Source organism: Mauremys reevesii, linkage group 7 (genome assembly GCF_016161935.1).
Source record: "Mauremys reevesii isolate NIE-2019 linkage group 7, ASM1616193v1, whole genome shotgun sequence".
Taxonomy (NCBI): domain Eukaryota; kingdom Metazoa; phylum Chordata; order Testudines; family Geoemydidae; genus Mauremys; species Mauremys reevesii.
Genome location: NC_052629.1, coordinates 94,410,469 through 94,438,360, shown reverse-complemented (window position 1 = coordinate 94,438,360; position 27,892 = coordinate 94,410,469). Strand labels below are relative to the sequence as shown.

Below are 27,892 nucleotides of genomic sequence, written 5' to 3'. Positions count from 1 at the left end.
TTTGTTGAAAACAGCCTCTTTATTATGAGTGATCTGTAGCATACAAAAGAAAAATATTAGTATGTACACAATTTTTTTTTTGTAAAAATGAAATTCACACAGAAATCAGTAAAAAGAGAAGGCCATTTTGTGTTGCATATCATAGATAGGTATGACATATTTCCAGTTCAGGGGAATTCAAACACACACACACAAAATTAACACTTCCGGATACAAGATGCAATGAGCTCAAGACAGAATGATACAGTTCAGACAGATGTGTATAGTGATTATTGGCTTGATTCTCCATTACAAACTCGGGTCTCTGAGGGCAGAATCCAGCCTGGAAAGCACAACTCCTCCAGGTAACATTAGAATGATTTGCTTACTGGCTACCAGAGAGAATACATTTCAGTCAATTTCCTTCCATGGCACTGCCTTTGAAGATACATTTACAAAGTGCTGGGCATATACTGATCTTAGACCCAACTGTATGGATTGTGGTTTAAGACACATGTTGGCAATTTTATCCCGAAAGGCATCATGGCACCAGACAAACATGACAGGCGATCTTGCCAAGAGTGAAAAATATGTATCTCACTCCACAGACTTCTAGAATTAAACAGACAAGAAGGCTGGAATGAAAGGACCATGTATGCACAGAACCCAAAATTCACTCTATACAAAACAAAGGGGAAGGTTTACAAAGCTTAGTGTGAATAGACATTTTTTGGAATTTTTAAATCAAACAAGTCAGTGACAAAGTTATTTGGATTTAAATGACATTCAGAGACCCAAATACAGTACAATAGCATCAGAAGGAGAAAGTGAACTGATGCCGAAAAGGGAAACCGACCAGTTTAACTTTAATGGTAAATGCAAAAGTGAGACACAGGATCATTTGTGAAAAATATAGTGGCTCTTCCAAATTCTCCATGTGGCAACTAGTTAGTGTTGTAGGTTTTTCAAAACCTATGTTAATAATATGGAGTTTTATGTTGATAATGGGCCAGAACATCCGCTGGTCTAAAGCAATACAGTGATTCCAGGTGCTGTAAACAGCACAGCTTCAGTGAAAATCTGGACAAGTGCGTCAGAGTCCAAAGCTGTCTTCTTGCAGCTGTTGTGAAATATGCTGGGGGAAGGGTAGGAAGACACACCAGGTGATCATCTGTAAAGTACTAGGGAGCATTATTTGCATCTGTGAAACCAAAACAGTAGCCCTTTGCCTTCCAAAAATGAGAGGAAGTGGGTCCAGAGGTTGCCCAAGTGTAGTTAAAACACCCTCCTGCGTTTTTAGCCAAACCTCAAACCAACAGCAGTGTTTACATTGTTTAAAAAAAATCTTGCAAACCCAAAACATTGCAGCCATTGTGCAAGCGTATGAAAACCTCAGTATGAAACTGACTTGTAACTAACTGCCCTTAAGAGAAGAGAAAAAATATAAAATGGGTTTACAAAAACAAAACAAAAAAACATTTTGCCCAATTTTAATCATTAAGGGGGGAATTTTGAAGCATGGCCTGGTGTTTAGGAGCACAAGTATCAGGCGATTCAGAGAGATCTGTGCTCCAAAATCGCTCAGGAGCTTTTTAAAAGTCTTCCCTTTAGTTTGTAACAAGAACTGTGGGGTCATTTTCAGAAGGATGTGACGTATGACCTAGTAAAAGGAGGAATGCAGTTACGCGAGCACCAGCAGTTGCAAATGGCTAAGAGGCAAACTATTTTCTCCCTCGGCCCCTCCCAACCTGCTAACCACAGGCTGATCGGGAAGTGCAGAATGAAGGCCAAGCTCAGCGTTTTTAAAAGCCCCCATGGCAGTCCCCAAAGCTGATCACAAAACAGGCACTGGCCAAAGCGCCAACTCAGCCTGAATCCAATCGCAGAGGGGGACTGGAACCTTTGGGCCTAGTTCCATCAGCCTCATGTAGCAATTTTACCAGAGTGCATGCAAGGACCCAGCGGTGTTTCACACCCACTTGGCACTGCAGTGGACCTTGCATCAGATGCAGAACGAAGGCATTTTGTCTGCTTTGAAAGCTTTTGTGGCATTAAAGAGAAGATGCTTCAAGGTGCCTTCTACTGACATAACAGCCCAGAGTATTCAGGGTTCAGACACTCAGGTTTAACATGAATGATCCTCAAGAGTTTTCAACAGTGACTAAGGATTTTGGGTGCTTCAACTTTTGGCTACCCTTAAAAGGGGCCTCGTTTGCAGGAATTGCTGACCAGCTGCTCTTTGAAAATCCAGTCCCATTGGAGGAGTCTCAGGCTGGACTTCCCCCAGACTCACTACTGAAATCCAGAGCCCTCGTGTTTAGCTGACCTGTGGCTCATTCACAGCTGCAGCAGTTCCCCCCGTGCTCCACTCCAAATCTGCAAGAATCCATGTCTGTCTCACAAAGGCTTGTGCTTCAGTCCCGTGGCACAAGACAGAGCCCAGCCTTTGCATGTGGGATATCAGAGTTCTCCTGCCCAGAGAACATGGCTGTCACTTTTAACCAGCGTACTTTTCTTTCACCACAGTGAAACTGGGATGCGTTCTGTGGCGTACCATTTCAATGCTCACATTAACATGTTGACTCTGCAGTACAGTGAGAAACTGCCAGGTACCCCAGGGAAGGTTCTAAGCCCCACCCCACCCCCAGTTTGAAACAGGATTATGCCCTGTATTTTTTTGCACAGTTTTTTATTTTTACTCAAATCACTAGCAACCCCCATTTCCGCTCCATTCAGCGCTTGGAACTAGATTCACCGCAGTCCTGCACCTTTGCACTAACAGGAACCACAGCACAAAGTGAGCACAAGATGCTAACTGGGTCAGAACAACTCTGCGGAAAAACAGAGCTGATCACAAATGTGGCTTGGAAGCAGAACGGGCAGTGCCATCATACTGGGAGAACGGCTGGAGCCGGAGCACTGGCTGGCAGAGCTAGAAATCAGCCCAGGACCCAGATGAACCTAGGGCTGGAGCAAAATCATTTATGAAGTCCCTCTAGCAGACCACCTTTCCCACTGAGATGAGACAGACAGAGCCCAACACTTGGATCCTAGCACTAAGGCAGCGGCACACACTCCAGAAATACACTAATCATGGGACTGCACATGCTACAAAGCCAGAGGGAAGTTAGACAAGTTGTTAGTTGGGCCCAGCTAACCCACTGATGCTTCCACCGTGCCGTATCTAAAAGCCTGCGGCATCAATGCCTCTGTCAGCACCAAGCCAGCCCTCCCAACACGCAGGCTGTCCCTGACAAGAACCAAAGCTTTGCATGCCATTTGGGTGCAAACGCAGCCAGCCCTGGCAAAGCAGCTGGCCTGCTTCCTCTAAGTGCTGCAGCTTTTCCAGCCAACCCTAAAAATAATTGGAGCCTAATTTTTTCCCTTCCCCAAACTGAATCTCCCCCCCCACCCTTACACTTTTGCTGTCAAACAGGTTCTGAAACCAGCCAAGCCACTTGGTAACACACGGAAAAACTCCATCTTTCTACCTTACGATCTGTGAACAAACTCTGCCCCAGAGGAAAGTCTGCCTACACCTCCCACTCCTGCTGCCACTGGATCAGCAACATCAGCGCTTAGCGACGCTGCAATGCCAGGAGGGCCCAAAGGAACGGAGGACAAGACCACTTGGAAATTCCCAAGGGAAACCCGAGATGAACACTTCAACCCCCTAGGCAGTGACAGTCCCAAGCAGTCTGATTGCTGATCAGTTTGGATGCCGGATTAGCATCAACAAGTGCTCAAAGCCAACAGATGGGGACTAGTGCTTTCCCCCAAAGGAGCGAAGGGAATCCCATTGAAATTCAATGGGAGTTGGTGCCTGAAACCCTTTGGAAATCTAAGGCACTGAGCTCAGAATGCCAGCCTGACCCCAACTGCACCATGGGCTCAGCTGCCAACCCCCAGGGGAAGAAGGCAAAGCTTTTTTGGCACAAGTGCTGCTAACACGGGATAAGCAGTTTAGATCTATAGCTTATGGCCGTTTACCCTCTCTAGGCAGCGCAGGGGAATGAACTGCCATTCAGGCTCAGTCCATGAGCAGGAACATCTGGTTCCCTGGTGGGGTGTGCTGAGAAGGCAAGCGAACTGTCGTGGTACAATCCCTGGAAAACCCTCGCTGCCATAGGAGAGAGATTTCCAAGGTGACGTGCATGATGGAGACTGGGGAGCACAGCAGTGTGTGCTGTGCTTGTGCAGCTGAGGTGTGTGGCTGGCAGGTCTGTATGGCTTAAGATTCTCAATACCCCTGGGTGACGTCCCTCCTCCCCCAGATTGCCCACGCACACAAAGCCACTGCCAGCCACCAAGGATTTGTCTAGATGGGGAAATTGACTTATTCCACTTTCACACTCTCAGCTTGCTCCCCACTCTCCAAACAGCACTGCAGTAAGCAAGGCTAAGGTTTCCAATCAGCACCCAATTCCCAGTGAAATTCAACAGGCGTTCAGAGACTAAATCCCCTCTGTCCCTTTAAACATCCCACCCTGAAAGGTTTTTTTCCATATTAAAAGGATGTCTCCACCTACCCTAGATTGCACAGTGCAGATTTAAAAAGGGGGAGGGAGGTTAACAAGCAACACAGTCATTTAATAAGCACCCATTAGAGCTCTTCCCCATTAGGGAAATAAAGCACTCACAGGAAAGTGTGCAGTGCTGGGGTTTTAAGGCTAAGATTTTCAAAAATGAAGCAAGAGATTTAGATGCACAGCTCTTGTTAAAGTTAACAGGGCTGGTGTATCTCAACCCCCCCTTTGGCTCAAGTCCAAACCACAGACACAGGCGGAGTTGTTCAAAACAGCCTCTGTGTACTGAACGGATAGGGCAAAGCAGTTTGGACCCCTGGCATATGTCACCACACCCAACTTGAAATAGACCAACCAGCAGCCTCAGAAAGGCAAGGAGCTTGTTCCTTCCAACAGCTGCACGTCCAGCGAGGAAACCTGCTGCAGTCAATTACTGATCCTTTGTGTTAATACCCCAGCGTGTCTCCTTCACAGCTGAACAAGTCTTCATGTGGGGGAGTCACCCATTTCCTGCACCAGCAACTCACTTGTCCAGCCATCGAGAAAAATATCCCATCAACAGAAAGGGCGATACGTACAAACCCCTCCAAAAAGCGGGCTGAGTTCCTGGGGCAGGAAGTAGATGCAGGAGCCAGGAAGGGATTTTTAGGGCTGGTGAGATGTCCTGAGCTGATAGGCCCAGGAGGCTTGTTTCTCAGTGAAGCGTCGGCAGCAAAGCAGTCTTCCCCGCTTCACTTCACTGAACACCTCGTGCCTACCTCTCCTGGACTGAATTAGCCATGGACCAGAGGTGAGGCCAGCTTTGAAATCAGACTCCCCAGCTGGATTGCAAAAGGTCTTAAAGCTGCTACGCAATCAGTTCACCCAGAAACGCAGGCGGGGTTATGTCAGAATCACTATCCCCCTTCCCCATCCGACTCCCACACAGGTTGGAAAATGGAACGATCCACCAGGGGATATAGCCAAGACACCTCAATATTCTATCAGATGTGGAATGAACCAACGCGGCGCAGCCCTTCCCGCCCTGCGCGGGAGACCGGATGAATCCCTCCCCTCAAGGGAGGTGACATTCAGAGACAGGAGAGTTCCTCATTCAGGACAAGCGAGGTGCTGCAGGACCCTGATGTGCTGAACTGATGGGCACATGCAGGCAGGTTCTGGTCCTGCACTCCATGAAGCCAGTGCTGACGGGACACTTCACCCCGGGGGGGAGAGACTCAGAGCTCTGAGGCAGGAACGATGCAGAGCATGCTCACCATCAGGGCAGCTCTCAGAGGTCTAGGAGCGCCGGGAGTGGGGGGGGGAGGGAAGAGATGATCTCAGAGCAATGGTGGCTCGGCGAGGTGGCTCGGCGAGGTGACATGGCTGCTCTTCCCCTCATTTACATCGGTGCCAAGTGAGATCAACAGCGGTGTGCCAGCACACATACAGTAGAACCACACCGGGAGGCTTCCACCACCCAGGGGAGGGAGGGGATGTCACTGCCCAGCTGCAGAGAACACTCAAAGCAACATAACCAGAAGAGCCCAGGCACCTGAGGGCTCAGGCTGGAATGGCTGCAATAGAGAGACTTTTGATGCAGCAAGCTGGGATCCCACTGGTATAAATTAACACAGAATAACTTAGAGAGGCACTAGGAGGAGAGCCAGCGTGCTGGGCACAGGGCATGCCCCTAGATGGATCGGTCCATTGCTCCCTGTGCACCGGCGAAGACGGCACTCAGCCCTGCTCCAGGCTCTCCGCTGGAGCCTGCACAGCTGAGTAGGAGGTAGCGCCATGCGAGAACTGGCGGGTGAAGAAGGAGGCCGTCCGCTTGGGTTTCACACGCTTGATCTCTTTACCTGGAGCCCAGGGAGCGGGTAAGAGGGTGGGGAGGAGAGATACAGGCACAAGTCAGCCCTGGATTCACTCACTGGACTCCACGGGGCCACAGCTTAATGGTGGGAGCTGAAAATGGCTAACAAAATGACTGCTTCCCCCGAGAGACAGCTCCCGAGAGTCACAGCAGCACTTAAGGCAGGATTTGTGAGTTCCATACTCCACTGGGGAAAGAGGGGGGAGCTAGGAGCCAGGATGCCTGGGTTATCTCACTGGCTCTGCAGGGAAGTAGGGTCTCGTGGTTAGAGCAGAGGAACAGGTGTCAGGACTCCTGGGTTCTATCCCTGGTTCTGGGAAGGGATTTGGGTCTAGTGGGTTACAGTAGCGGGGGCTGGGAGCCAGGACACCTGGGTTCTATCCCAGGCTCTGCCACTGACTCACCCACCAGTTTGGTCCCCTCGGTAATGCTGGGGTGATGATAATGGAGCTATGAGACTCCACTGGGGGTGACTCGAGCGAGAGATACAGGAGGTTCCAGAGGACTGGTAGAGGGCAGGGCAGGCCCAGTTGTGGCTCCAAGCTGGGTGCAGCACCCCAGGATGAGCCCCCCTCCCCCTTACCATCCTCAATGTAGTCTATGGTGGCGAGGTGCTGGATGCGGCTGCAGACCACGCTGTTCTGCCGTCGCAGCTTGGGGCGCTGCTTGTTGGCCAGAGGTGGCAGCGTGGGGCTCTGGAGGGTGCTGTTCTCCAGGGCCGATGCCTCCGCTGCTGCGTTCAGCTCCAGGCAGTACTCGATAAGGCCGCTCATCAGCTCTGCCTGCAGGGAGAGGGGGTTGTTGGTCAGCTGGGCCTTCCCCGCTAGGGCGCAGCGGGGACTGGGCTCAGGGAGGTGGGGAATGGGACAGGAGGCCGTTCCTCTATAGAGGCTCCAGGTCTGATTGGGCCCCATGCAGGGGGGATTGGCTGGCTCAGGGAATGGGACCTGGAGACTTCCCCCTCTAACCCAGCCCCAAGAAGAGCTTGTTCCCAGTCCGGTGGCTATTTTTTGGCCTGTGAAACAAATCCAGGCTCTAGAAGGGGAAAATGGCCAGTGCTGTGACAGGAGCATTGCTCCGAGCACTGACTCTACCCCCTGCTGCTCGCTGGCAGCCTCCATGGGGCGACCAGATGCTGGATGGGGCCCAGAAACCAAAACCACCCCAGAGATCCCAGTCACCTGCTTGGAGTAAATCTTCAGCAGCTTGTTGACCAGGGTCCCTTCGTTTTCCCCATCGAACTCCAGCCAGAGGATGTGCTCCTCCTCCTCATCGGGGTACGTGTGGTCCCACGAGAGCTCCTGGAACCGCAGGCCCAGTAAGACGTGCTGCCATAGAAAGAGGGATGGAGCATGGGACCTTTCTCTCCCAGGGGGTGCCAGCTATAATCCAGCCCCAGGGCGGGGGGACTGGCTGGCTGGCTGGCTTTGGGGGTGGGGAATGGGACATGAGGTCTTTCCCTTCTAGGGGGCACTGGCTGTGATCCGGCCCCACAGCAGGGGGACTGGCTGGCTCAGCATGGTAGAAAACAGAGCACACACATGGGCAGTATTAGGAGGCACTAGAGTGTGTGGGGAGCGGCACTAGGGGGCTCTGGGCGGTCCAGGGAGGATCTGGGCAGCACTAGGAGGCACTGTAGGGATATGGGGGATCCAGAGGCAGCCCCCAGCCATGTCCCTGTGCACAGCTCTCATGCACCCCCCCCCCCACCACTGGAGATCCCCTGAGCAGTGTTACCTTCTCCTTGCTATCCATGACGTACACACCCTCCAGGCTGATGGCGACCGACACTGCCTTGCGCCCTCCCCGGTGCAGGAAGCCCTGGGCTGGCTTGTCAATCTCCCCATAGAAGAAAGCGCAGCTGGAGAGACACACACACCCGTTGCACCAGGGCAGGTAGGCCTCGCACCGGGAAGTGCTCGGATTGCACAAGCGCTCACTTACAGAACTGGGAAGATCTGGGGGTTTGTCCCCCTGGGCACCATATTCCTCCCCCATGTCCCCCAACCCACAGATAGCAAAGATACAGGCGCTATTGCGAGATCTTGTCACGCTACGGCCAGGAAATGGTTCTTGCATAACTAGGTCCTTGCCTGAGGGGCCTAGGCAGACCGCGAACGGGGGAGATGGTGGGATTGCTGGGCTGGGATTGCCAACCCCTCCCCCCCCCCATACTGACAGGTGCAGGAGTTACCAGGTTATTCTGCAGCCAAATGCCCAGACTCACCCATAGTATGGCAGCTGGTGGCACCTCTGCAGATAGGCCTGGTAGTGCTGGCGCAGAGCCTCAGGCTCCTCGCAGGCTGCCTCCTCCCGCACTGCTTGGTAGGCCTGGAGCAGCCCCTGCTCGTAGGCTGGCTGCTTGGCCCCCCGCTTCCATAGTGCCGTCAGCAGGCTGTGCCCCCGCCGGCACAGGTGAGCAGGCAGGAAGGCCTCCAGCTTCTCCCTGCAGGGACAGCACAGCTCTCAGAACAGGGGGGCAGCAGCCCCCCATAACCCCCAGGCTAAGACAGCTCCCTCCCCTTCAGCCCCTTCACTCCTGGGCTATGACACCTCCCTCCCCCCAACCCTCTTTACTGAGATTCCACCCTCCCCCATTAATGGAGCCTCCTGATCCAGTTAACCATCCCCCCTCCTCTCCAGCTCCCCCTCGGAGATTGTAACTTGTGTGGATACCACCGAGGAAGGAGGGGAAGGGAGCCAGGACTCCTGGGTTCTATTCCGAGCTCTGCCACGGTCAGGATCAGAAGCATCACAGCTTACAGAATATTTACGAGTACATCCCTGGCACCATCTCCTTTCAGCACACAGACAGGCCGGTGGAGGGCACATTTTAAACAGCTGCAAGTAGACTCGCCAATAGAGGTGGGTGTTGCACAGCTACACGCACCACCTCACTGAATAGCACCATTGTTCACAAGCAAGCCCAGATAAGCTGCCCCTCAGACACAGCATTGCTGGGTGGGACAGTGAGCCATTATCCTGGCTCAGGATCCCAGCCAATCTTGCATTCTTTGGGAGCAAGTGAGCTGCGTGGGATCAGCAGACCCTCTACTGGGAGCATCCAGCTGCACAGAGTGGGGAAAACCTGCCCCATCTTCATTCGCCAGCATCACTCCAAGTATGGGAAAGCACATTCAGCAGTGGGACTAGGAGCTGGTGCTCCTCGGTTCTATTCCCAGCTCCAGGAAAGGAGTGGGGTCCAGTGGTTAGAGCAACAGGGGGCCGGGAGCCAGGATTCCTGGGTTCCATTCCCAGTTCTGAGAGGGAAGTATACTCAACTAGATTACGGATGTCAAACATACAGCCTGCAGACCAAGCGTGGCCTGTATGATGTATCTGTGGCTTGCATAACATTTCAATGGTACAAAATCTCAAGCTTCCCAATGTCACCGGAGTGTGACTGATATCACAGCACCTGCCTGAGTCTGCCAAGAGCTCGACACAATAGCTCAGAGATGGATTGGGGGGAATGCCCTGAGTGCAAGCAACACAGTGAGGCCTGCCTGAGTCTGCAGAGAGCCTGAACCAATTGCTTTGTGTGTGCGCGAGGGGGGGAAACTGCTCTGAATGTAACTGACACACCTGAGTCTCTAATGATACTCTAAGGGGTCCACTCCCCATGACACATACTAATGTCACTGGAGGTCGAGCTCTAAGATGACAAGTGTCAGACTATTCCATGGCTGATCATTTTAGCAGATGGAAAGGGAGAAGGGGTGAGGAGCAACTGTTGTAGGGAAGGGAGAGAAGAAACAAGGAGAGAAAGAGAAAGGAAGATGGGAGAATGAAGAACCAAAGTGGGAAAGCAACGATCAGCCTACAGCTTTGCTCCTGGACTGATATTGAATGCAGGAACAGAAGCGTAGCTGCCACAGCTTGCAAAGCCTCTACACTCAACTCAATGGCATTTCTCTTTATAGACGCAACAATAGTTTTTGACTGCTGCATCTGACCGTTGCCAAAATTTCAGGAAATGTTCTAGGCATCAATGGCCAGAACCCAATGGATGGGGGGGGGGGGGGGAAATGAAAAACCACAAGGGGAAAATATGGAGGACACATGGAGCCTTTGCCATTTGATTCACACAGCCAGTGTCAAGCACTTGTGCATAAATCAAACAATTAGTTGATGGCTCTATTAACGCCTTCAGCATAACACCACTCCTGCTTCTCTCTGCTCATCCTCCCAAGAGTAACACATTGACATCCCAAATGACTAATTGCCCAGATGGAAAGAATAAGGGTGGGGGGGAAGATAGGAGCATGCACACAACCCCGGCACAGGGAGGAGAATGGGAGACCCTGATATGGGGGTAGGGGGACTGCGTGGCATCCAGAACCCCTAGCATGGGGGAGAGGGTTTTTCTGAGAGGGTGCCCCTGAGATGGAGGGTGGCACATGGGGAACTGTGGAGGGATGTACGGAGCCCCTGTGCAATGCGCTTGGCCTACGCAAGCTACCAAGCATACAGCCCCCCTAGTAACTGCATAAAGACTGCTCTCCCCTTGCTCCCAGGGCCACCCCAACGGGAGTCCTACTGGGCATCCAAGGGGGAGTACATAGCCCTGAGTTTATACCCTGGCCCACAGTTAAAAGGCTGATCCTCCAGATGACTGACACCTCTGCTCTAGACAATGCCCCCACCCCCCACTTACTTCAAGGCACAGGCCGTATGCTGGTCCTGGTCGTAGGGACCCAGCTGCAGCCTGCAGACCAGGGCCCCCAGCTGCTCGCAGTCCTCCACGTCACACGGGTAGCGTCCCTCCAGGATGTTGAACTTGGCCTCTTCGTAGAGCAGCCGCAGGACAGCCTCGTTTTCGATCTGCAGGCCAAAGGGTGTGATCAAAGCTAAGGCCAGAGAGTGGCTCCAGTTCCACCTCTGGCTCAAGCTGGGCTGCCTGGGAGGTTAATTTTAAGGCCAAAAGGGCTCAGTCAATCGTCTAGTCTGGTCTCCCGTCTGACACCGGCCATTACATTTCACCCAGCTACCCCTGTATTGAGCCCAGTCAAAAGATGGAGACTCTGACACTCCCCGCAAGAATTCGTTGCAGTGGTTAATGACCTGCACTGTTAAAAACTGGTGCCTTATTTCTAATTGGAACATGTCTGCCTTCAACTTCCACCCAGTGGTTCCTCTTCTGCCTCTCTTTGCTAGGTTCAGAGTCCTGTAGTGGAGCTGGCTGGGAAGCAATTCCATTGCATGGAAACATTTGAAATTTCAACATTTGTTTTTGTTCTGATGGGAGAAGGAAACTGAAACTTTTCAAAATTTCTCATGCCCCCCTGCAGGATAGAAGCACTTGTGCAGGATGTTGGGGACCCACATTCAACACCCTGCTCCCAATCTAAGTCTGGCAGAGCAAGGATTTGAACCTGGGTTTCTCACATCCCAGGAAAGCGCTCTAACCACTGCACTACTGGCCCGCCTCTCTCTTGGTGGCCCTCCCGGGTCTGGAGAAGTTTTCCCTGCTACATGCGTCAAAACGGGTTTCTGCAGAGTTTTGGTTTCCACAAGCTGGCATTTTCCAAACACAAATCATTTTGTTGACGAATTCCCAACTAGTTCTATCCTTTTGGTATGTGGGGTTTGCTCCCCAGGAAGACATCCCACACTAGCAGATCCTCTCTCAATCTGCTTTGTAGTAAAACGAACAGACTGAGCAGCTTCAGTCTCTCGCTGCATGGCACTGGAAACAGAGTTAAATTAAACTGAATTTACAACATCTCCAGAGGAGCTGGAACCAGCTGGAATTCAAATCTGTGGTTAACCAGTGTGACTTTCCCACTGTAGATGATGCCTAAGGAACCAGAGCAGGAGGCCGAGGGACTGATTTGACAGCTTGACACAAAGTCCAGAACACCAGGTTGGTCGCAGCAAGATTTTACAAAAGCCTAGAGACAGAGCAGATGTTTTTGTAGGAGGAATGGTCTTAGGGTCCGGCATTGGGACACAGGACACCTGGCTTCTATTCCTGGCTCTGCCACTGACTCCCCTGTGTGACCTTGGGCAAGTCACTTCCCCTCTCTGTGTCTCAGTTTCCCCATTCATATAACAGCAAAAATAATCCCCCACCTCTCTAGGTCTGTCTCTCAGCATGTACCCATGCAGTGCCCCACATGACATGGCCCTCACCTCGGGTAGGGGATGGTCTGTGCGCTGCCTGGCACAACAGGGGCCATGATCGGGGCTGCCAGGGAGGGGACACCCGTGCAGAGCTACTGTAACAGAAATTGTGAATGACAAGGCTGGGATTTCCCCACGACCCCATCTCTTGTGGGCTTGCAGTGCGTTAGGCTCTTAACTCCCCAGATAAACAGAGGCTAAACAATAAGAAGTTGATCAATATGCAAAAGGCCTCGCCACACAGTCAGAGGTGAGTGAGACCAGCAGAGGAGACTCAGATAGGAGCCCATGTGCTCACCTGCAGCTCCCTTCTCTTCGGGAAAAACACGTTCCTTCTGAACTGCAGGGAAGGCTCATCTGGGAGACAAAAGAGACCCCAGTAAAGACATGTACGTGGCCCAAGAGTCTGCTTTCCCACCGCCTCCTGGAAACTGGGGAGCCAGCCAGGCCAGATACACAGGTCAGAGCTGGGAAGAGTACCCCAAAATCCCAGCTACCAACCCCACTAGACTCCCTCCCCTCCCCCAACTGGGGATAGAAACCCAGAGCCCTGACTCCCACTCCCTGCTCTAACCCACTAGATGCCTCCCCTCCCCCAGCTGGGACTAGAACCTACGATTTCTAACTCCCAAAGCTTTCACCCACTTGACCACATCCCCCTAGGAGTCCTGGCTCTTTTCACACACACCCAGCTCTAGCCATTGGCATACACTCCCCTCTGTACAACTAAGCCAGGCAGGATGAGCTCAGCAATTGGAGGAGGGCATTCCAAGGCCGAGGCGGGGGTGTCAGCGGGCCAGAAAGGAGTGAGGAAGCTTCGCACACGCACCCTGCATGATCTCATCCTCCTGGCAATCCGTGAAACGCAAGAGCAGCTCCTGCCACTGGCGGCACAGCTTGTATGGCTGGTGCTTCGGCTTCAGCTGCACCTCTAAGACAGAAAGAGAGAGTCTCTAACAGAGCATCAGCCCTGCAGCCCTGGAGCCAGATGCAGAGTCAATTGTCCAGGGAACCCAGCTCGAAGTTGTTATTAATACTACTGTGGAACCCCGGAGTCCTGGCTCCCAGCCCCCACTGCTCCCCACTCTCCTCCCAGCTGTCAGGACAGAATCACAGTACTGTACTATGAATAATGCACACCCCAGAATGGGGCCCCAATCTTGGCTGAGACCTCTAGGAACTACTGTCATACTACCAATAATGCACACCCCATAAAGAGGCCCTGTTGTCACCTGGGTCCTCTAGGCACTACCGTAACAGAAATAAAAGACCAGCCCTCCTAAACCACTTATAAGCACCTGCTAAATTCAACACTGCCAGGGCCCAGGGACAGTCAGCAGGTGGGGTGGGAAGGGAAAACTCACCGTCCCCTCCCCCATTTGTGAATGCTCCCTCTGTCTCCACAGACTGGGGGAGGGGGCAGAGGAGGGGTAACAGCTGTGCTCCTGACCATTGGAGTCCCAAGCAGGAGAAGCAAAGGCCATTCACACAGCAGGTTGGGATGCCACAGGGGGAGACGGTGCTGCTAACCAAGGGCAGCAGAAGCACAGGTGGCAATGGAGACTGGCAGATGGAAAACAACACCCCAAAAACTCATTGATCTGAAGCATAGTCCACTTCCTGCAATTCTTGATAGCGCACCTGTTGGCATAGCTAAGGCTGTGTGTCTGTCAGCCTGTGGGAGGGGGTCTCAGGGCTGGGAGTGGGGAGGGCCACTGGAAGTGGCCAGCAGGTCCCTGCAGCTCCTAGGCGGAGGAGCCAGGGGGCTCTGTGCATTGCCCCTGCCTGCAGGCATTGGCCCTGCAGCTCCCATTGGCTGTGGTTCCTGGCCAGTGGGCGCTGCAGAGCCAGCACAGAGACCCCCTGGCCTTCCCTCCTCCTAGGAGATGCAGGGACATGCTGGCTGCTTCCGGGGAGCAGCACGGAACCGGGTAAGGAGCCTGCCAACCCTCCCCACCCAGCACCAATGGGGGTCCCGCCCCAAACACCCACAGCCTGCTCCCCCTCCCCCTGAGCACCCACGGCCCAAGTTTTAGTCAGGGGCATATAGTACAAGTCATGGACAGGTCACGGGCCATGAATTTTTGTTTACTGCCCGTGACCCGTCCATGACTTCTACTAAAAATACCCGTGACTAAAACGTAGCCTTAGTCACAGCATCTAGGCACCTGGACAGAGACTGAGCCCTAATGACAGATGCAACACCTTGCACTAATAGTAATGCTGGCTTCCAGGCACTGTGCTCTAACTACTAGACCCCACGCCCCTCCCAGAGCTGGGGATAGAACCCAGGAGCCCTGACTCCCAGTTTCCCTTCACACTGGAGGGCATCAAACCCAGCAATACTGGTTGCAGCTGCTAAAAAGCCTGAGATGCTAAGTTTTGAAGACAGTCAAACACTGCTGGGACTCCTAATACCAGGAGAGGGTCAATGAAACCAGCAGGCTGGGGGGATTGGGGGAGGTCTGAGAGAGTAAGCAAGAAACATCTGAGAGGTTACAGCAGGGCTGTGCTAGGGATGGGAAGCTGATGGGAGATAAGGGAACAGATGTAAGTCAGGTGACAAAGACATCAGCCAAGCTAGCTGGAACAGGGCCATGAAATGATTCATTTTGCCTGGATGTTCCTTGGAAGTTTCTGTTCTGCTCCCCGACGTGCTCCCAGCTGGGAAGACTCAGGCTCAACAGCCCCAGATTAACCCACTGCCTGCCATTCAACACTTCCTGCTAACAACCCTCCGGCTGGGGGCTCAGGCACCACAGGGCAGAGCCAGTTGAAGGACTTTTGCATGGGGTTCCTGGTTGCACTTAAAGCCAAATGATTGTCCAGTAAGTGTGCAAGAGAGGGACTGTTACTAGTGTTCATCACAATAAATCAATGTAACATCATATGCTCAGTGAGGAACTCCTGTATCAACAGTCCCAGCACCCCACTCTAGAGGCAGCCATACCTCAGTACCCACCGAGGACCGATTCCAAAAGCACTTTATTACAAACACAGCAGTTGCTTTGACAACAGTTGAAACGCAGCCACCTCTGGGGTGATGTTTATACAGGGTTCCCTCACTCAGCACAGAGATGTGGCCACCTCCGGGGTGAGGCGCTGAGGCTGTTTAGAACAGAAAGCATTTCAGAACCTCTATTTAGGAACACAGGTGGATGGATACAGGAAGTTTCCTCATTCCTTATTTATTTTAACAAACAATGGCTGAGTCACACAACAGCCAGGGGACACATTTCCAACCCACCTGAAATCAAACAGCAACCATTTACTACAGAAATAGACAATGCAAAGTGAGAAGCAGATAAATACTTTGTCAGTGGAAAGACAGGGCAGGCTAATGATTGCAGCACAGGACCAGGAGTCAGGACTCCTGGGTTCTAGGCCCAGCTCTGGGAGGGCAGTAGGTCTAGCAGTTAGAGCACTGGGCCGAGAGTCAGGACTCCTGGGTTCTATCCCTAGCAATAGGAGGGGACTGTGGCTTAGTGATCAGAGCTGGGAACCAGATTGCTGGGTTCCATTCCCCGCTCTGGGAGCAGAGGGGTGGCCTAATGGTTAGAGTAGAGGGGACTGGGAGTCAGGACCCCTAGGTTCCATTGCCAGTTCCACCAATGAATCTACACATGACCTCAGACCAATCCCTTCCCCTCTCGGTGCTTAAGTTTCCCCTGTAAAAGGGGGTGATGAGACTTGCAAAGTCTTGGGTAATGCAGCAGTAGAGAAGGCTATGCACAGGCCCCCCCGCGTGACAGGAGAGGATGTAACATAAGAGATCCTGACAATGAACCAAGCACCTCACCAAGCAAGGGAGAGATGAGCCACAGGGCGAAGACTTCCATGGCATATTCAGGAAGCTGCAGGGCGTCCCGGACGATGCGATGTAGCTCATGAACAGTGACAGACATCAGACTGTCCACGCTCAGCTGCACCACAGTGTCATCGATCAGATATACCAGGACATCCACCGCTAAGAGGAGAGCAGAGGGTCACAGTTTTCCTGTTTCATGAAAGTTTTTGATACCCCAAAAAATTTTCCATCCCAAACTAAGATAAAAAGTCAAAAACATGAACATTTTCACAAACCAAAGAGTTGACAAAGTTCAGTCCAGATCAGTTTTGATGCATTTCAATTTCGATCTTTTTAAATCTATATCTGCTAAAATTTCCAAATACCACATCATTTTGACTCAAACCCCCAGAACTCTCTGGTTCAAAAAAGATGACACAGCCTGTTAACCGCAAAACTGTTTATTTTCCCAAAAGTTTTTGGGCTCAGAGATTTGTCAAAACCGACCCTGTTTCATGAACAGTTTTGGTTTTGGCAAAGTTGAATCTTTGGGTGACAAACAATGCGTGGAAAAGTCCTGACCTGCTGTAGCCATGACACAGCTGACTGAACAGAGGCCCAAGAGTTGGCTTACATCAGGGGTTCTCAAACTGGGGGTCAGGACCCCTCAGGGAGTTGTGAGGTTATTACACAGGGGGTCACGAGCTGTCAACCTCCACCACAAACCCCACTTTGCCTGCAGCATTTATAATGGTGTTAAATATATAAAAAGTGTTTTTAATTTATAAGGGGCCTGGTTATAAACACTCAGAGTTTTGCTATGTGAAAGGGGTCACCAGTAAAAAAGTTTGAAAGCCACTGGCTTACATCAATCTTTATGCTCAACTCCAGGGCATTTCTCTGTCTGTAACACGGTAGCTTTTGAACGCTACATCCGAGTCGCTCCAAAATTTCCAGTAATATTCTAGGCAGATCCCTATAGAACTTGGTGAAAAACAGTCACAAAAAATGGAAAGGGAGAAATGGGAGGCCATATACAGCCCTGGCATGGGGGAAAAAGGGAATCGGGTTGCAGGAGTTCCTGAAGAAGAGGGGGATGGGGGCATAGCATACAGGGAGCTGGGGGAAAGGGGTGATGCAGAAATGGAGGGACGAAAGGAGCACAGGGTGTGTAATGAGTTCAGCCTACACAAGCTATGAAGCATGAGACGCTCTACTAAATCCAATCCCGGAGTTTGGGACAAAAACCAAGAGTCTTGCCTCTCTTTACTCCCCCCCCCCCACCCCCGGCCCCACTCTAGAGCCCATTCCCCTCCCAGAGCTGGGAAAAGAACCCAGGGGTCCTAGCTCCCAATCCCTAACCTGAAACCACCAGACAACCCACCCTCCTCTAAGAGACACCACCTGCCTTCCAAATGTCACCTACATCGGGCACACATGGAGGAGATGCTGCTTCGATGGGAGCGATCGGCCAAGCTGGGGGGGACAGCAGCCCCATCTGCGCCTTCCATCTGCAGACACACAAACATCGGGGGGGGGGGGCGGGGGGAAGGGGAAGAAAGGGTTCAGACCTTGATGGGGGTTATCGCCAAAAGAGAGACCCCCAGGCATAGAGCGTTTTTTGGGGGGCGCACACATTGGGGTAAACAGCTCCAGGAGCTTCAAGGAGGGCATATAGATGGGAGCCAAGCCCCAGGGAACCTGGACTAGTGTGGGGTAGGGTGTTGCTGGACCCAAGCAGGGGATAGGAGCCTCCAGCTAGAAGTGTAAGGACCCACTAGTTAGGTATCTTAGCAGCACTGGGAGACCCTTGGGTGGGGAAGTTAGTGGATGGGGGGAGGATGGGAGCCCCCGGGCAGGAAGCCAGGGATGTCCCTGGACCTTGCAGGGGGAGGGAGATCCTGGGGCTCTGCATGCTCCCCAAGGTTGGGAGCCCTCTAGATGGGGGGGGGTCACAGATGGCCCTTTGGAAGAGGGGGTGCAGGGCCACAGGGGGAGCCGGCTCAAGGAGGAGGGGTGCAGGTCCCCACAGCAGGGGGGGCAGAGGGTCCCCTGTGGGCGTGGGACAGAGGGGCTCGAGTGTGAGAGGGGTGCGAGGCTCCAGAGTGGGGGGGGAAGAACATTGGGTCTCTTGGGTTGGAGGAAGTGCGGGGCACTGGGAGGGATGGGCAGAGGGTCCCTGGTGGGGAGGGGGTGCTGGGCCCCAGAGCGGGAATCCCTTGGGGGGAGGGGAGCCCAGACCCCCGGAAGGCCCCAGGGGGCCTCCTCTCAACCCCCCTCTCACCTCCATGGCGCCGTCGCTCGCCGCCCGCCCGAATCTCTCCCGCTCCCTGCCTGGGTCTGTGCAGCTGGAAGCAGCGCGGGCGGCGAGCCCCGGAAGCTAGAGGGAGGGATGTCCCGCCCAATCCCCGCCCGCCGCTGGCTGTGTGACGTCACGGAGATTCGCCTCGCCGAGCCTGACGATTGGCGGCGGCGCCCGCACCGGAATTCGATTTGTGGGTTAACCTGGTTCCGGGCAGGTTTGTGGTGCCGAGGTACGAACCGGGGGCTCCCAAACCCAACAGTGAATTTTGAACCCGTCCGAGCCAGCGATGCCAACGGGGGCCGGGGCCGATAAACGGGCGGGCTCCGCCCTGCAGAACACCAGGCTGGGGGGCAGCCAAGTGCACCAGCCCCCCCCGCACGGAGGCGTCACACGCGGGCACCGGGCTGGGCGTTCCCGGCTTTGCCAACGCGTGAGCCTCGATTTCCCCTCCCCCCTTTGGGTCTTAGGCTGTGAGCAGCTCGGGACAGGGGCTGTCTCACCGGGGTCTGGGTTTGTGCAGCACGTGACCTGACATGGGCCACAACCTTGCATCCCACGAAGTGGGCGTTCACCCACGAAAGCTCATGCTCCAATACGTCTGTTAGTCTATAAGGTGCCACAGGATTCTTTGCTGCTTTTACAGATCCAGACTAACACGGCTACCCCTCTGATACTTAACCTCAGTCAGGGTCTGAGCAGCACCCAGTGGGACCTGACCCCGGGCTCTATGCGGGTCTGTGGGGCCCCGTCTCAGTCAGGGTCCATGCAGCGCCTGGCACAACAGGGGCCCTACCCTGCTCTCAGTCAAGATTAGCTGGGCGTAGTGAGGACTCTGATTTCAGTTTGGGCCTTCAGACACTACCCTAAACAACGAGTGCATTGAAGTAGGTGTCTGCTTCCCTCTAGTGGTAGCTTGATATGATGGGCCGTGTTAGTCTGTATCAGCAAAATCAACGAGGGGTCCTTGTAATATTAAAGTGCCAATAGGCCGGCCCCGGCCTCTCGGCAGAGAGAGGCCATCACGGTGGCGATCTGAAAAGGGGGCCAGCCGAATGCTGGAGGAGTGGGCCCGTGAAAGGTGGAGACGTGGCAAGTAAATGCAGTCCAGCCGGAAGTGGCACCTCTGCGCATGACTATAAACAAGGTTGTTGTTGATGAAATTTAGTTTCCGGCTAAATTGTGCCCGCCACCCCCATGGGGTAAGTCTTCCCGGGGGGTGCATAGAGGAGGGTTAGCCGCTAAGGGCCACGGCCCAGGATGTAACGCTGGTTTGCGAGGATCTGTCCATGCAAGCAGCTCACTGTTAGGGCCCCAGTGCACACTCCATGTGCGTGTGCTGCAAACTTGTTCAGGGCCTTGGGTTAACGGGAGAGGAAAGGTTTGCAAAGGCAGCTGGGGGGTGCTGGGATGGAGGCACTGGCCTGGGATTGTGGAAGCTGCTTTCATCCTGGCTAGGAAAAAAGGTGCTGGCTCATTAACCCACACCATCCTTTGTCAGTGGGCGGGAGGCAAGCTTTCTGTCTCTGGCTGTGGGAGAGGAGGGGATACAGTGGCTAAAGCAGGGGGGCTGGAAGTCAGGACTCCTGGGTTTCATCCCCAGCTCAGGGAGGGGAGCGGTGTCTAGGGTTTCAGAGGTTAAGGGTATGTTTCTGTAACAGGTAGATGGCATCATTAGATCATCTAGTCTGACCTGAATATCCCAGGACATTAAACTTCACCCAGACAGTCGTAGGTTGAGCCCAATGACTTCAGCATTTCCACCCTCGAGCTTAAGGCAGGGGTGGGCAAACTACATGGCCCAGTTCCAGCCTGCCAGCCATTTTAAGCCGGTCCTCAAGTTCCTGCTGGGAAGTGAGGTCTGGGGCTTGCCTCGCTCTGGCACTCCAGCTGGGGAGCAGGGTCGGGGGCTGCTCCACGCAGCTCCCGGAAGCCACGGCATGGCCCCCCTCCAGTTCCTATGTGCTCTAATGGCCCCCTCTGGCACTTCAATGGGAGCTGCAGGGGTGGTGCCTGCGAACCGGACAGCGTGCAGAGCCACCTGGCCGCGCCTCCACATAGGAGCCGGAGACGGGACATGCCACTGCTTCCGGGAGCCGCTTGAGGTAAAAGCGCCACCCAGAGCCTGCACCCCTGAGCCTCTCCCCACGCCCCTGCCCCAACCCTGATCCCCCCCACCCTCCGAACCCTTTGATCCCAGCCCGGAGCACCCTCCTGCACCCCAAACCTCTCATCCCCAGCCCCACCCCAGAGCCTGCACCCCAGCCAGAACCTTCACCCCCACCTGGAGCTCCCTCCCCCACCCTGAACTCCTCCTCTTTTCTGGCCCCACCCTGGAGCCCTCACCTCCAACCAGAGCCCTCACCTCAACCCCAATTTTGTGAGCATTCATGGCCCACTATACAATTTCTATTCCCAGATGTGGCCCTCGGGCCAGAATGTTTGCCCACCCCTGGCTGAAGGGGTTGTGAGCCCCATGCAGAGAACAGGAGAGAACCAGGGTCTCTGGCATTATGTGGGGCTTGATTAGGTAAGACCATGATGAGCACAACAGCTGCCCCACGCCTCATGCTGCAGAGGAGGGCAAAAGGTCCCTGCCACTGTGACCTGGGGGGGGGGGGGGGGAGAATTCCTGCTCACTGCCACATCATTGATCAGCTGGACCCTGAACAAGACTCACCCTACAGCCATCTACAACAGAGAAACCTCAGAGCGCAGGCCCCATTACCTGTTATTCCTGCTCCAGCTGTAGGTGATCCCCGATGCTTCAGAGGAAAGCCAAAAAGCACCCCTGTCCCTGATTGCAATTGTGCCTCCACGAGTTGGGTGCCTCCATCGTTGTAAGGATCTGCGTCCAAATGCCTCCCGGTAAGCACCTGAACAGGCCTTGGCAGAATCCAGCCTTTATAACGTCCCATCCTGAAACATGCTCAGCACAGTCTGCTGTCAGTTATTAACCCGTCGAAAGCCACTTACAACCCTTACAGAAAGCAGGCTCCGCGCTTCTCTCGGTCTGGGAATCTTCCTGAGGGGAGAGTTGTTTTTCAGAATGGCAGAGCGTGAATTTAATTCAGCATCTAAGGAGCTGTGTGCTGAGGACGGAGGGCTTTGGAAAATCCAGCCCTGAGTGTGGGCCTGAAAGGGGGCCCCCAGAGCTCCAGCCCCTTTGGTGGAGGACAGGCCCCGGGGGGGAGAGCAGCCAGCCTGGCTGGTGGATCCAGCCCTTAATCTCAGTGAGATACTGCACCAGTTGAGTTTCCCCGGTTACCCTAACTCTGCCTGGTCACCCCTGCTTCATCTCCTGCGTTTCCATTTCACTGCGTGCCCTGGGCACTGCTGTTGCGAAAAGGGCAATTCACAGGGCAGGGGAGGATCAAGTAAAAGATTGAAGCACCCAGGAGGACAAGTTAGGGATTAAATGGATTAACTTTGACCAGATCTTTCCTCTTATCCAGAGCCCTGTACAGTCCCTGTGCGCTCTACTCACCATGCCCGTGGAGGAATTTGTGGCTGGCTGGATTTCAGGTAAGAATGAGAAGGATCCAATTCCTACCCTCCTGGGTGCTGCCCAGACACATGCCCCTGCCGCTCAGAGTCAGGACCCTGTCGTGCCAGGGGCTTCCCAGACCTCAGATGAGATTGAGACCTCCCTCCCCCGGGCTAAGTGCGGCACAGACCCTGCCAACTGAGACTGGGGCCCCCATGTGCCGGGCACTGCACAAACACATAATGAGACAGTTTTTGCCCCCAAAGAATTTCTAATCTAAATTAATAGACAAAGGAAAGATTATTCTGCCCCCTTTATAGAGGGGGGAAAATGAGGCAGAGAGCAGGGAAGTGACTTGCCCAAGATCACCCAGGGAGGCAGAGGTAGTAGTAGAACAGGGAATTAAGCCAGGTTCCCTGAATCCCAGTCCAGCTTCACCATGACAAGGCCGGCCTCCCTCCCCAATTTATTTGCATTTTAAAAAGAGTGGAATTTAAGTTCCAAATTCAGTTTTTTTGCTGAAAAAAAAAAAAGTGACACTTCCCAGTCACTCATTAACAAGCGAGTTTAAAAATAAATCAAGCTCTGTCTCGCACTGGGGGTCTGTGTCCTTTTCTACCATTTTAACATTTGCCGGCAGCATTGGGATCCCCAAGAAAAAGAGGAAGTGGCAGTGGGGTGTTTATGGACGTGTGGAGGAGGGTAGGACTCCTGGGTCCTATTCCTAGCCCCCGGAGGGGTGGGCCTAGTGAGTTACAGCAGCAGACCTGGGAGTCAGGACTCCTGGGCTCCATTCTCATAACCGGGACAGCGGCAGGTTCTAATTTCCAACTGACTTGTTTTTCCTTTGGACACAGGAGCTGTGGGGCTGGCCTTGGGGCACCCAGTGGACACAGTGAAGGTGAATCTGAAGCTGGTACTGCTGTAGGGGGATTGGGGGTGGGAAGGGACAGGGAAAACTTCTCTCCTATAGATAGAATGAGGTGATACATCCCTGCTAGGGAACTAGCTAGCTCAGAGCAGTGTCCAGCACCTCCAAGGGCAAGCAATAGCTATTTTAACTCATTTATTTCTTATGATGGTCGACCTAACCGACATAGGGGTCTTTGTCTGCACAGACCCTCCCTGCCCAAGTTCAGGCCACCCTGTCAGGCCAGGCACTACACAAACATCCCTCCCCACGAGATCAGGGCCCTCCACCCATCAGGAGAGGCACTGCACAGACCCACAGTGAGAGAGAACCCCTCCCCCCAAGAGTCCACAGTCTGAATAGACAAGGTGGGAGGGGAAATAGAGGCACAGAGAGGGACTTGCCTCAGCTCAGTGGCAGAACCAGGAATAGAACCCAGGAGTCCTGACTCCCAGCACCCCCCTACAGCTTTAACTCCCTAGATCCCACTCTCCAGCCAGAGCTGTGAACAGAAGCCAGGAGTCCTAAGTCCCAGGCCACAGTCCCATCCACTAGAAAATGCTACCTCCAAATGCCTCTAAGGAGGAGTTTGGCCTTTGCATAAACTGCCGCTGCTAATATCTCCCTGCAAATTCTTTGCTTAAAGATGGTGTCTCATTCCAGGTGCGGCTGCAGACGCAGTCTGGCTATCGGGGGATCCTGGATTGCGTAATCAAAACGTACCGCAATGAAACGGTTTGAGGCAGCCCATTTATTATTTGTATTAGGGCAGTGCCAAGAGACCCCTGCCCAAGCTCAGAGGCTCCCCTCGTGCTGGGGGCTGCACATCTGCCCCTGATGGGGATCAGCCCCCCCCCCCATGCTGTATGCTAGGGGGAGCAGTGTGTGCGTGTACACATGGGTGTCAGCCTTTGGAGAGGGGTTCCCCACTCACTACCTCATGCCGAGCCATGAGTCACATACGCTCAGGGCTGGCGTTGATCCCTCCATGGTGCCCTTTGCCTTGCAGGTCCTAGGCTTCTTTAAGGGGATGAGTTTCCCACTGCTGAGCGTGGCCCTGGTGAACTCAGTGATGTTCGGGGCCTACAGCAATGCCCTGCTGTACCTGAGCGCCACCCATCACCACGACCGCCACGCCAACCCTCCCAGCTACGCCCACGTCCTCACCGCTGGCAGCTTCTCCGGCCTGATGCAGGTGAGGGACCAGGCAGCTCATGTGGGGGGCGGGGGTAGAGAGCAGAACTCCTGGCTTCTAGCCCTACCTCTGGGAGGGGAAGGGAGTCAGGTCCAGTGCTTAGAGCAGGGGGGCTGGGAGTCAAGACTCCTGGGTTCTATCCCAGCTCCGGGAAGGGGGAGTGGGGTGGAAGTGGGTTAGAGCAAGTGGGGCTGGGAGCTGGGACACCTGCGGTTCTCTGTCTCCAGAGCCAGGAGTCATTGCATGTCAATATTTTTCCTTGAGGAACTAACCATGGGCCTCTTTTCCCATTCACCCCTTCTCTCCCCGCCCCCCCATCTCAGGCTGTGGTCCTGGCTCCTGTTGACCTGATCAAAGTTCGGCTACAGAACCAGCTTCACCCCTATGGGCTGAAGAGTCTAGCGGGGGCCTCTGGAGCCCAGTACCGGGGCCCGGTGCACTGTGGTGCCAGCATATTCCGCGAGGAGGGGGTCATGGGCCTGTTCCGGGGCACCTGGGCCCTGGTGTTGCGAGATACACCCACTATGGCCATCTACTTCCTCACCTACACCAGCCTCTGCCAGGCCATGACAGCGCAGGGGCGAGAACCAGGTGAGATGGGAATGGATAGCCCCCTACAGTCCACCTCACCGGGGGAAGAGACTGTAGGGAACTGGGATTCCTGTTGCGTAATGCGAGTGCTTTGATGGGCCAGAAACAATTAAGGTGGATCTTTTCACACAGCATTATAATGCAGCCATCTCTTGGGTGGAAACTGACAGCTGTTTAACAACTGCAATAACTAACCACAACCACTGCCCTGGGGACAGCACTGACTGAGGGGTAACGGCCCCTGCCGAGCCCTAACTCTCTTCCCTCTCCCCTTTGCTCCCAGGGCCAGTGACAGTTCTCATAGCTGGGGGCTGTGCTGGCACCACCTCCTGGGTCTTCGCCACGCCCCTGGACGTGATCAAGGCCCGGCTCCAGATGGACGGGGTGAAGGGAGTGTCCTACTGCGGGGTCTGGGATTGCATCCGCATCAGCGTTCGGCGTGAGGGACCCCAGGTCTTCCTAAAGGGCCTTACCCTGAACATTATCCGTTCCTTCCCTGTCAACGCGGTGACCTTCCTGAGCTACGAGAACATCCTGAAACTCATCTGCTGAGCCCCACCCTGCTCCCTGCAGCATCATGCACTGGGGAGCCAGCGCTGACTGCCAGGGGAGAGTCCCCCAACTGAGCCCCCTGCCCAGCTCCCTGTAACAGAGCGCCCCCTAGCATTGTGCTGGAGGGAGGGGAGCTTAGTGATTTGGCATTGGCCTGCTAAACCCAGGGTTGTGAGTTCAATCCTTGAGGGGGCCACTTAGGGAACTGGGGTCAAAATCTATCTGGAGATTGGCCCTGCTTCGAGCAGGGGGTTGGACAAGATGACCTCCTGAGGTCCCTTCCAACCCTGATATTCTATGAAGGTCAGCACTGCCTGCGAGAGGAAGGCAGGATTACCCCTCCTACAATCTATCCCCCAAGGTTAGGCTGTGTCCTAGATCCAAATGTCCTGAGTGACATTGGTTCTCCCCACTTTCCATGCATCTTAGCACCTTGGGGAGAGGAACTGCCTGGTAGTGGGGAGGGGGAGGGGGAGGGGGAGTGATTTGGGAGCTGGGGATGAAATAGAGAGAATGAGAAAACTGAAGAGCTGGTCCTTGGGGGGCGGGGATGGACATGCTGCTAAAAAGCACAGAGCCATGAGTTAGGCCTCCTGGGTTCTATGCCAGATCTAGGAGTAGAGTGGGATTTGGGGGCTAGAGCGGGTGGGAGTCAAGACTGCTGGGTTCTTTTCCCAGCTCTGGGAGAGGAATGGGGCCTAGTGGTGCATGTCGGGGGAGGAGGGGCCATAGGCAGAGCAGTGTCGGGGAAGGAGTTCTGGGAGTAGGAGGATTTCTCCTTACCCAGCTATAGCATTTCCATGGCAACAGAAAATCTACTTAATTCTCATCAGTCAGCAAACTCTCTGCTGTTAGCCTGGCCCAGTCCAGTCTGACAGGCAGAGACCCTGCCACCGCCACCCTGGAGCAGGCTGCAATGTGCAGGGACCAGTGGAGGCGAGCTAAACCTATTCAGTGGTTTGAGCATTGGCCAGCTAAACCCAGGGTTGTGAGTTCAATCCTTGAGGGGGCCATTTAGGGATCTGGGGCAAAAATCTGTCTGAGGATTGTCCTGCTTTGAGCAGGGGGTTGGACAAGATGATCTCCTGAGGTCCTTTCCAACCCTGATATTCTATTAGACAATATCCCCAGAGTCAGGAATTGAACCCAGGAGTCCTGCCTCCCCTGCTCTAACACACCACACCCCACTCCCCTCCCAGAGGTGGCAGAGAACCCAGGAGGCCTGACTCCCTGCTCTGTGATTTTTAGCTGTAACCCACTAGACCAGACCCTCCAAACCCACTAGACCCCGCGCACCCAGCACTCGGCAGATCCCTAATACAAACTCTTTGCCACAATACCTGGAGTGCTGGGTCTTTGCCATAGATGTGATGGAACAGCAGAGGCTTCCCAGCTCATTTACCTGCCATGGGAGGGGGGGGGGGGGGAAATCTGAGAGGCAGGCCCTATGTCCTTGCCAGCTCCCTGTGGCGCCTCTGGCTGCTCCCATCCTCCTGGGGGACATCTCAGGAAACGCAAGCCAACAACGTGCCAACGGATTCCTTTGCTGCTGCGGTGAAGGTGCCAGAGCGCAGGCTCCCTTGAGGGAAATCAGCGTCCTCCACTCCTCCCTGAATGGTACAGCTCACTGCACTGCAATGGAGAAAAAGCCAGGCCAGGATTGGACACCCCGTTCCCAACTCTGCTGGAATTCATGGCCGGAGCCAAAAAAGGCTGGGGACCAAGGTGCAGAGCGGGAAAAGGACATGCCCCAAAGTTCAGAGTGAGTCTGGAATAGTGGCCAGGAGTTCTGGCTCCTGCTCCCCTGTCTCTAGGCATGAGAACTCACTCTGCTTCTAGAGCGAGGGATGGTACTCAGGAATCCTGACTCCCAGCCCCCCTGCTTTAACCCACTAAACCCCACCACTGTGATCAGCCCCAGGAATACAGTCCGGGGTGCTGAAGCCCAGCACCCCCTGTTCTAACCCATTCGACTTCACTGTGATCCCAGAGCCAGGAATAGAACTCCTGAGTTCTGACTCTGTCCCTGCCTTCTACTCGAATGTTCATCTCACTCTGCCTCCACTTGCACACCTGTAAAATGGGGATAATTATTCCTTTTTGTCCACTTAGACTGGAAGGTCTTTGTAGCAGGGACCAGCTGGGCAGTGCACGACCCACTGGGCTCCTGATTTCGGTCATGGTCTGGGCAGGGCCCAGCACGAAGGGCCTCAAGCTTGGTCCAGGTCTGTGCAGCACCTGACATAATGCTTCCTCCCTACCCTGTCAGAGTCAAGGAGTGGGGGGGGGGGGGGGTCTGTGCAGCACCCAGTACACTGATTGAAATTCATTGTGATCTTGTTTGAAAGCCTGTCTCACAGGCTCTGTCAATCCTGCAGAGCTGCTCTTAGAAAGGAGGTCAGAACCGAAGCCGTGGCGAGCGAGATTAAAGGCCTGGTATATTAAAGCAATACCCAGACTGGTGGTGAATACATAGTGGGTTTGCAGAGATTTGAGACTTCATTGTGCAAAGGAATGTGCTTCTCCGGGCCTTGGAGACATGTGAGATGAGAGAGAGCAGCTATCCCAGTCCGGGGTTAGCA

General features: G+C 54.0%; 2 protein-coding genes across 8 annotated transcripts; one reads left to right on the top strand and one right to left on the bottom strand.

Moving 5' to 3' along the window:
* FRMD8 (FERM domain containing 8) lies at positions 1-18,816 on the bottom strand. 3 transcript variants are annotated; one of them, XM_039480819.1, is made up of 11 exons: positions 18,558-18,816; positions 17,700-17,784; positions 16,286-16,453; positions 13,316-13,417; positions 12,785-12,843; positions 11,018-11,184; positions 8,588-8,806; positions 8,098-8,221; positions 7,542-7,688; positions 6,944-7,142; positions 1-6,346 (listed from the first exon to the last, which is right to left on the bottom strand). In XM_039480819.1, the coding sequence occupies exons 1-11, from the start codon at positions 18,561-18,563 to the stop codon at positions 6,225-6,227; spliced, it is 1,398 nt and encodes a 465-aa protein (XP_039336753.1). In that variant the 5' UTR covers positions 18,564-18,816; the 3' UTR covers positions 1-6,224. The 3 variants fall into 3 exon arrangements, with proteins under 3 accessions (XP_039336753.1, XP_039336751.1, XP_039336754.1); XM_039480817.1 differs by lacking the exon at positions 18,558-18,816 and having other exon boundaries at positions 17,700-17,802; XM_039480820.1 differs by lacking the exons at positions 17,700-17,784; positions 18,558-18,816 and adding an exon at positions 17,141-17,217.
* Positions 18,705-26,369, top strand: SLC25A45 (solute carrier family 25 member 45). Of its 5 annotated transcripts, XM_039480823.1 has the most exons (9): positions 18,720-18,807; positions 20,995-21,105; positions 21,322-21,443; positions 22,031-22,100; positions 22,920-22,963; positions 23,636-23,707; positions 23,982-24,167; positions 24,491-24,758; positions 25,042-26,369. In XM_039480823.1, the coding sequence occupies exons 4-9, from the start codon at positions 22,064-22,066 to the stop codon at positions 25,308-25,310; spliced, it is 876 nt and encodes a 291-aa protein (XP_039336757.1). In that variant the 5' UTR covers positions 18,720-18,807; positions 20,995-21,105; positions 21,322-21,443; positions 22,031-22,063; the 3' UTR covers positions 25,311-26,369. The 5 variants fall into 5 exon arrangements, with proteins under 5 accessions (XP_039336755.1, XP_039336757.1, XP_039336758.1 ...); XM_039480821.1 differs by lacking the exon at positions 20,995-21,105 and having other exon boundaries at positions 18,705-18,807; XM_039480824.1 differs by lacking the exons at positions 18,720-18,807; positions 20,995-21,105 and adding an exon at positions 19,560-19,722.
* The last annotated feature ends 1,523 nt before the right edge of the window (positions 26,370-27,892 follow it).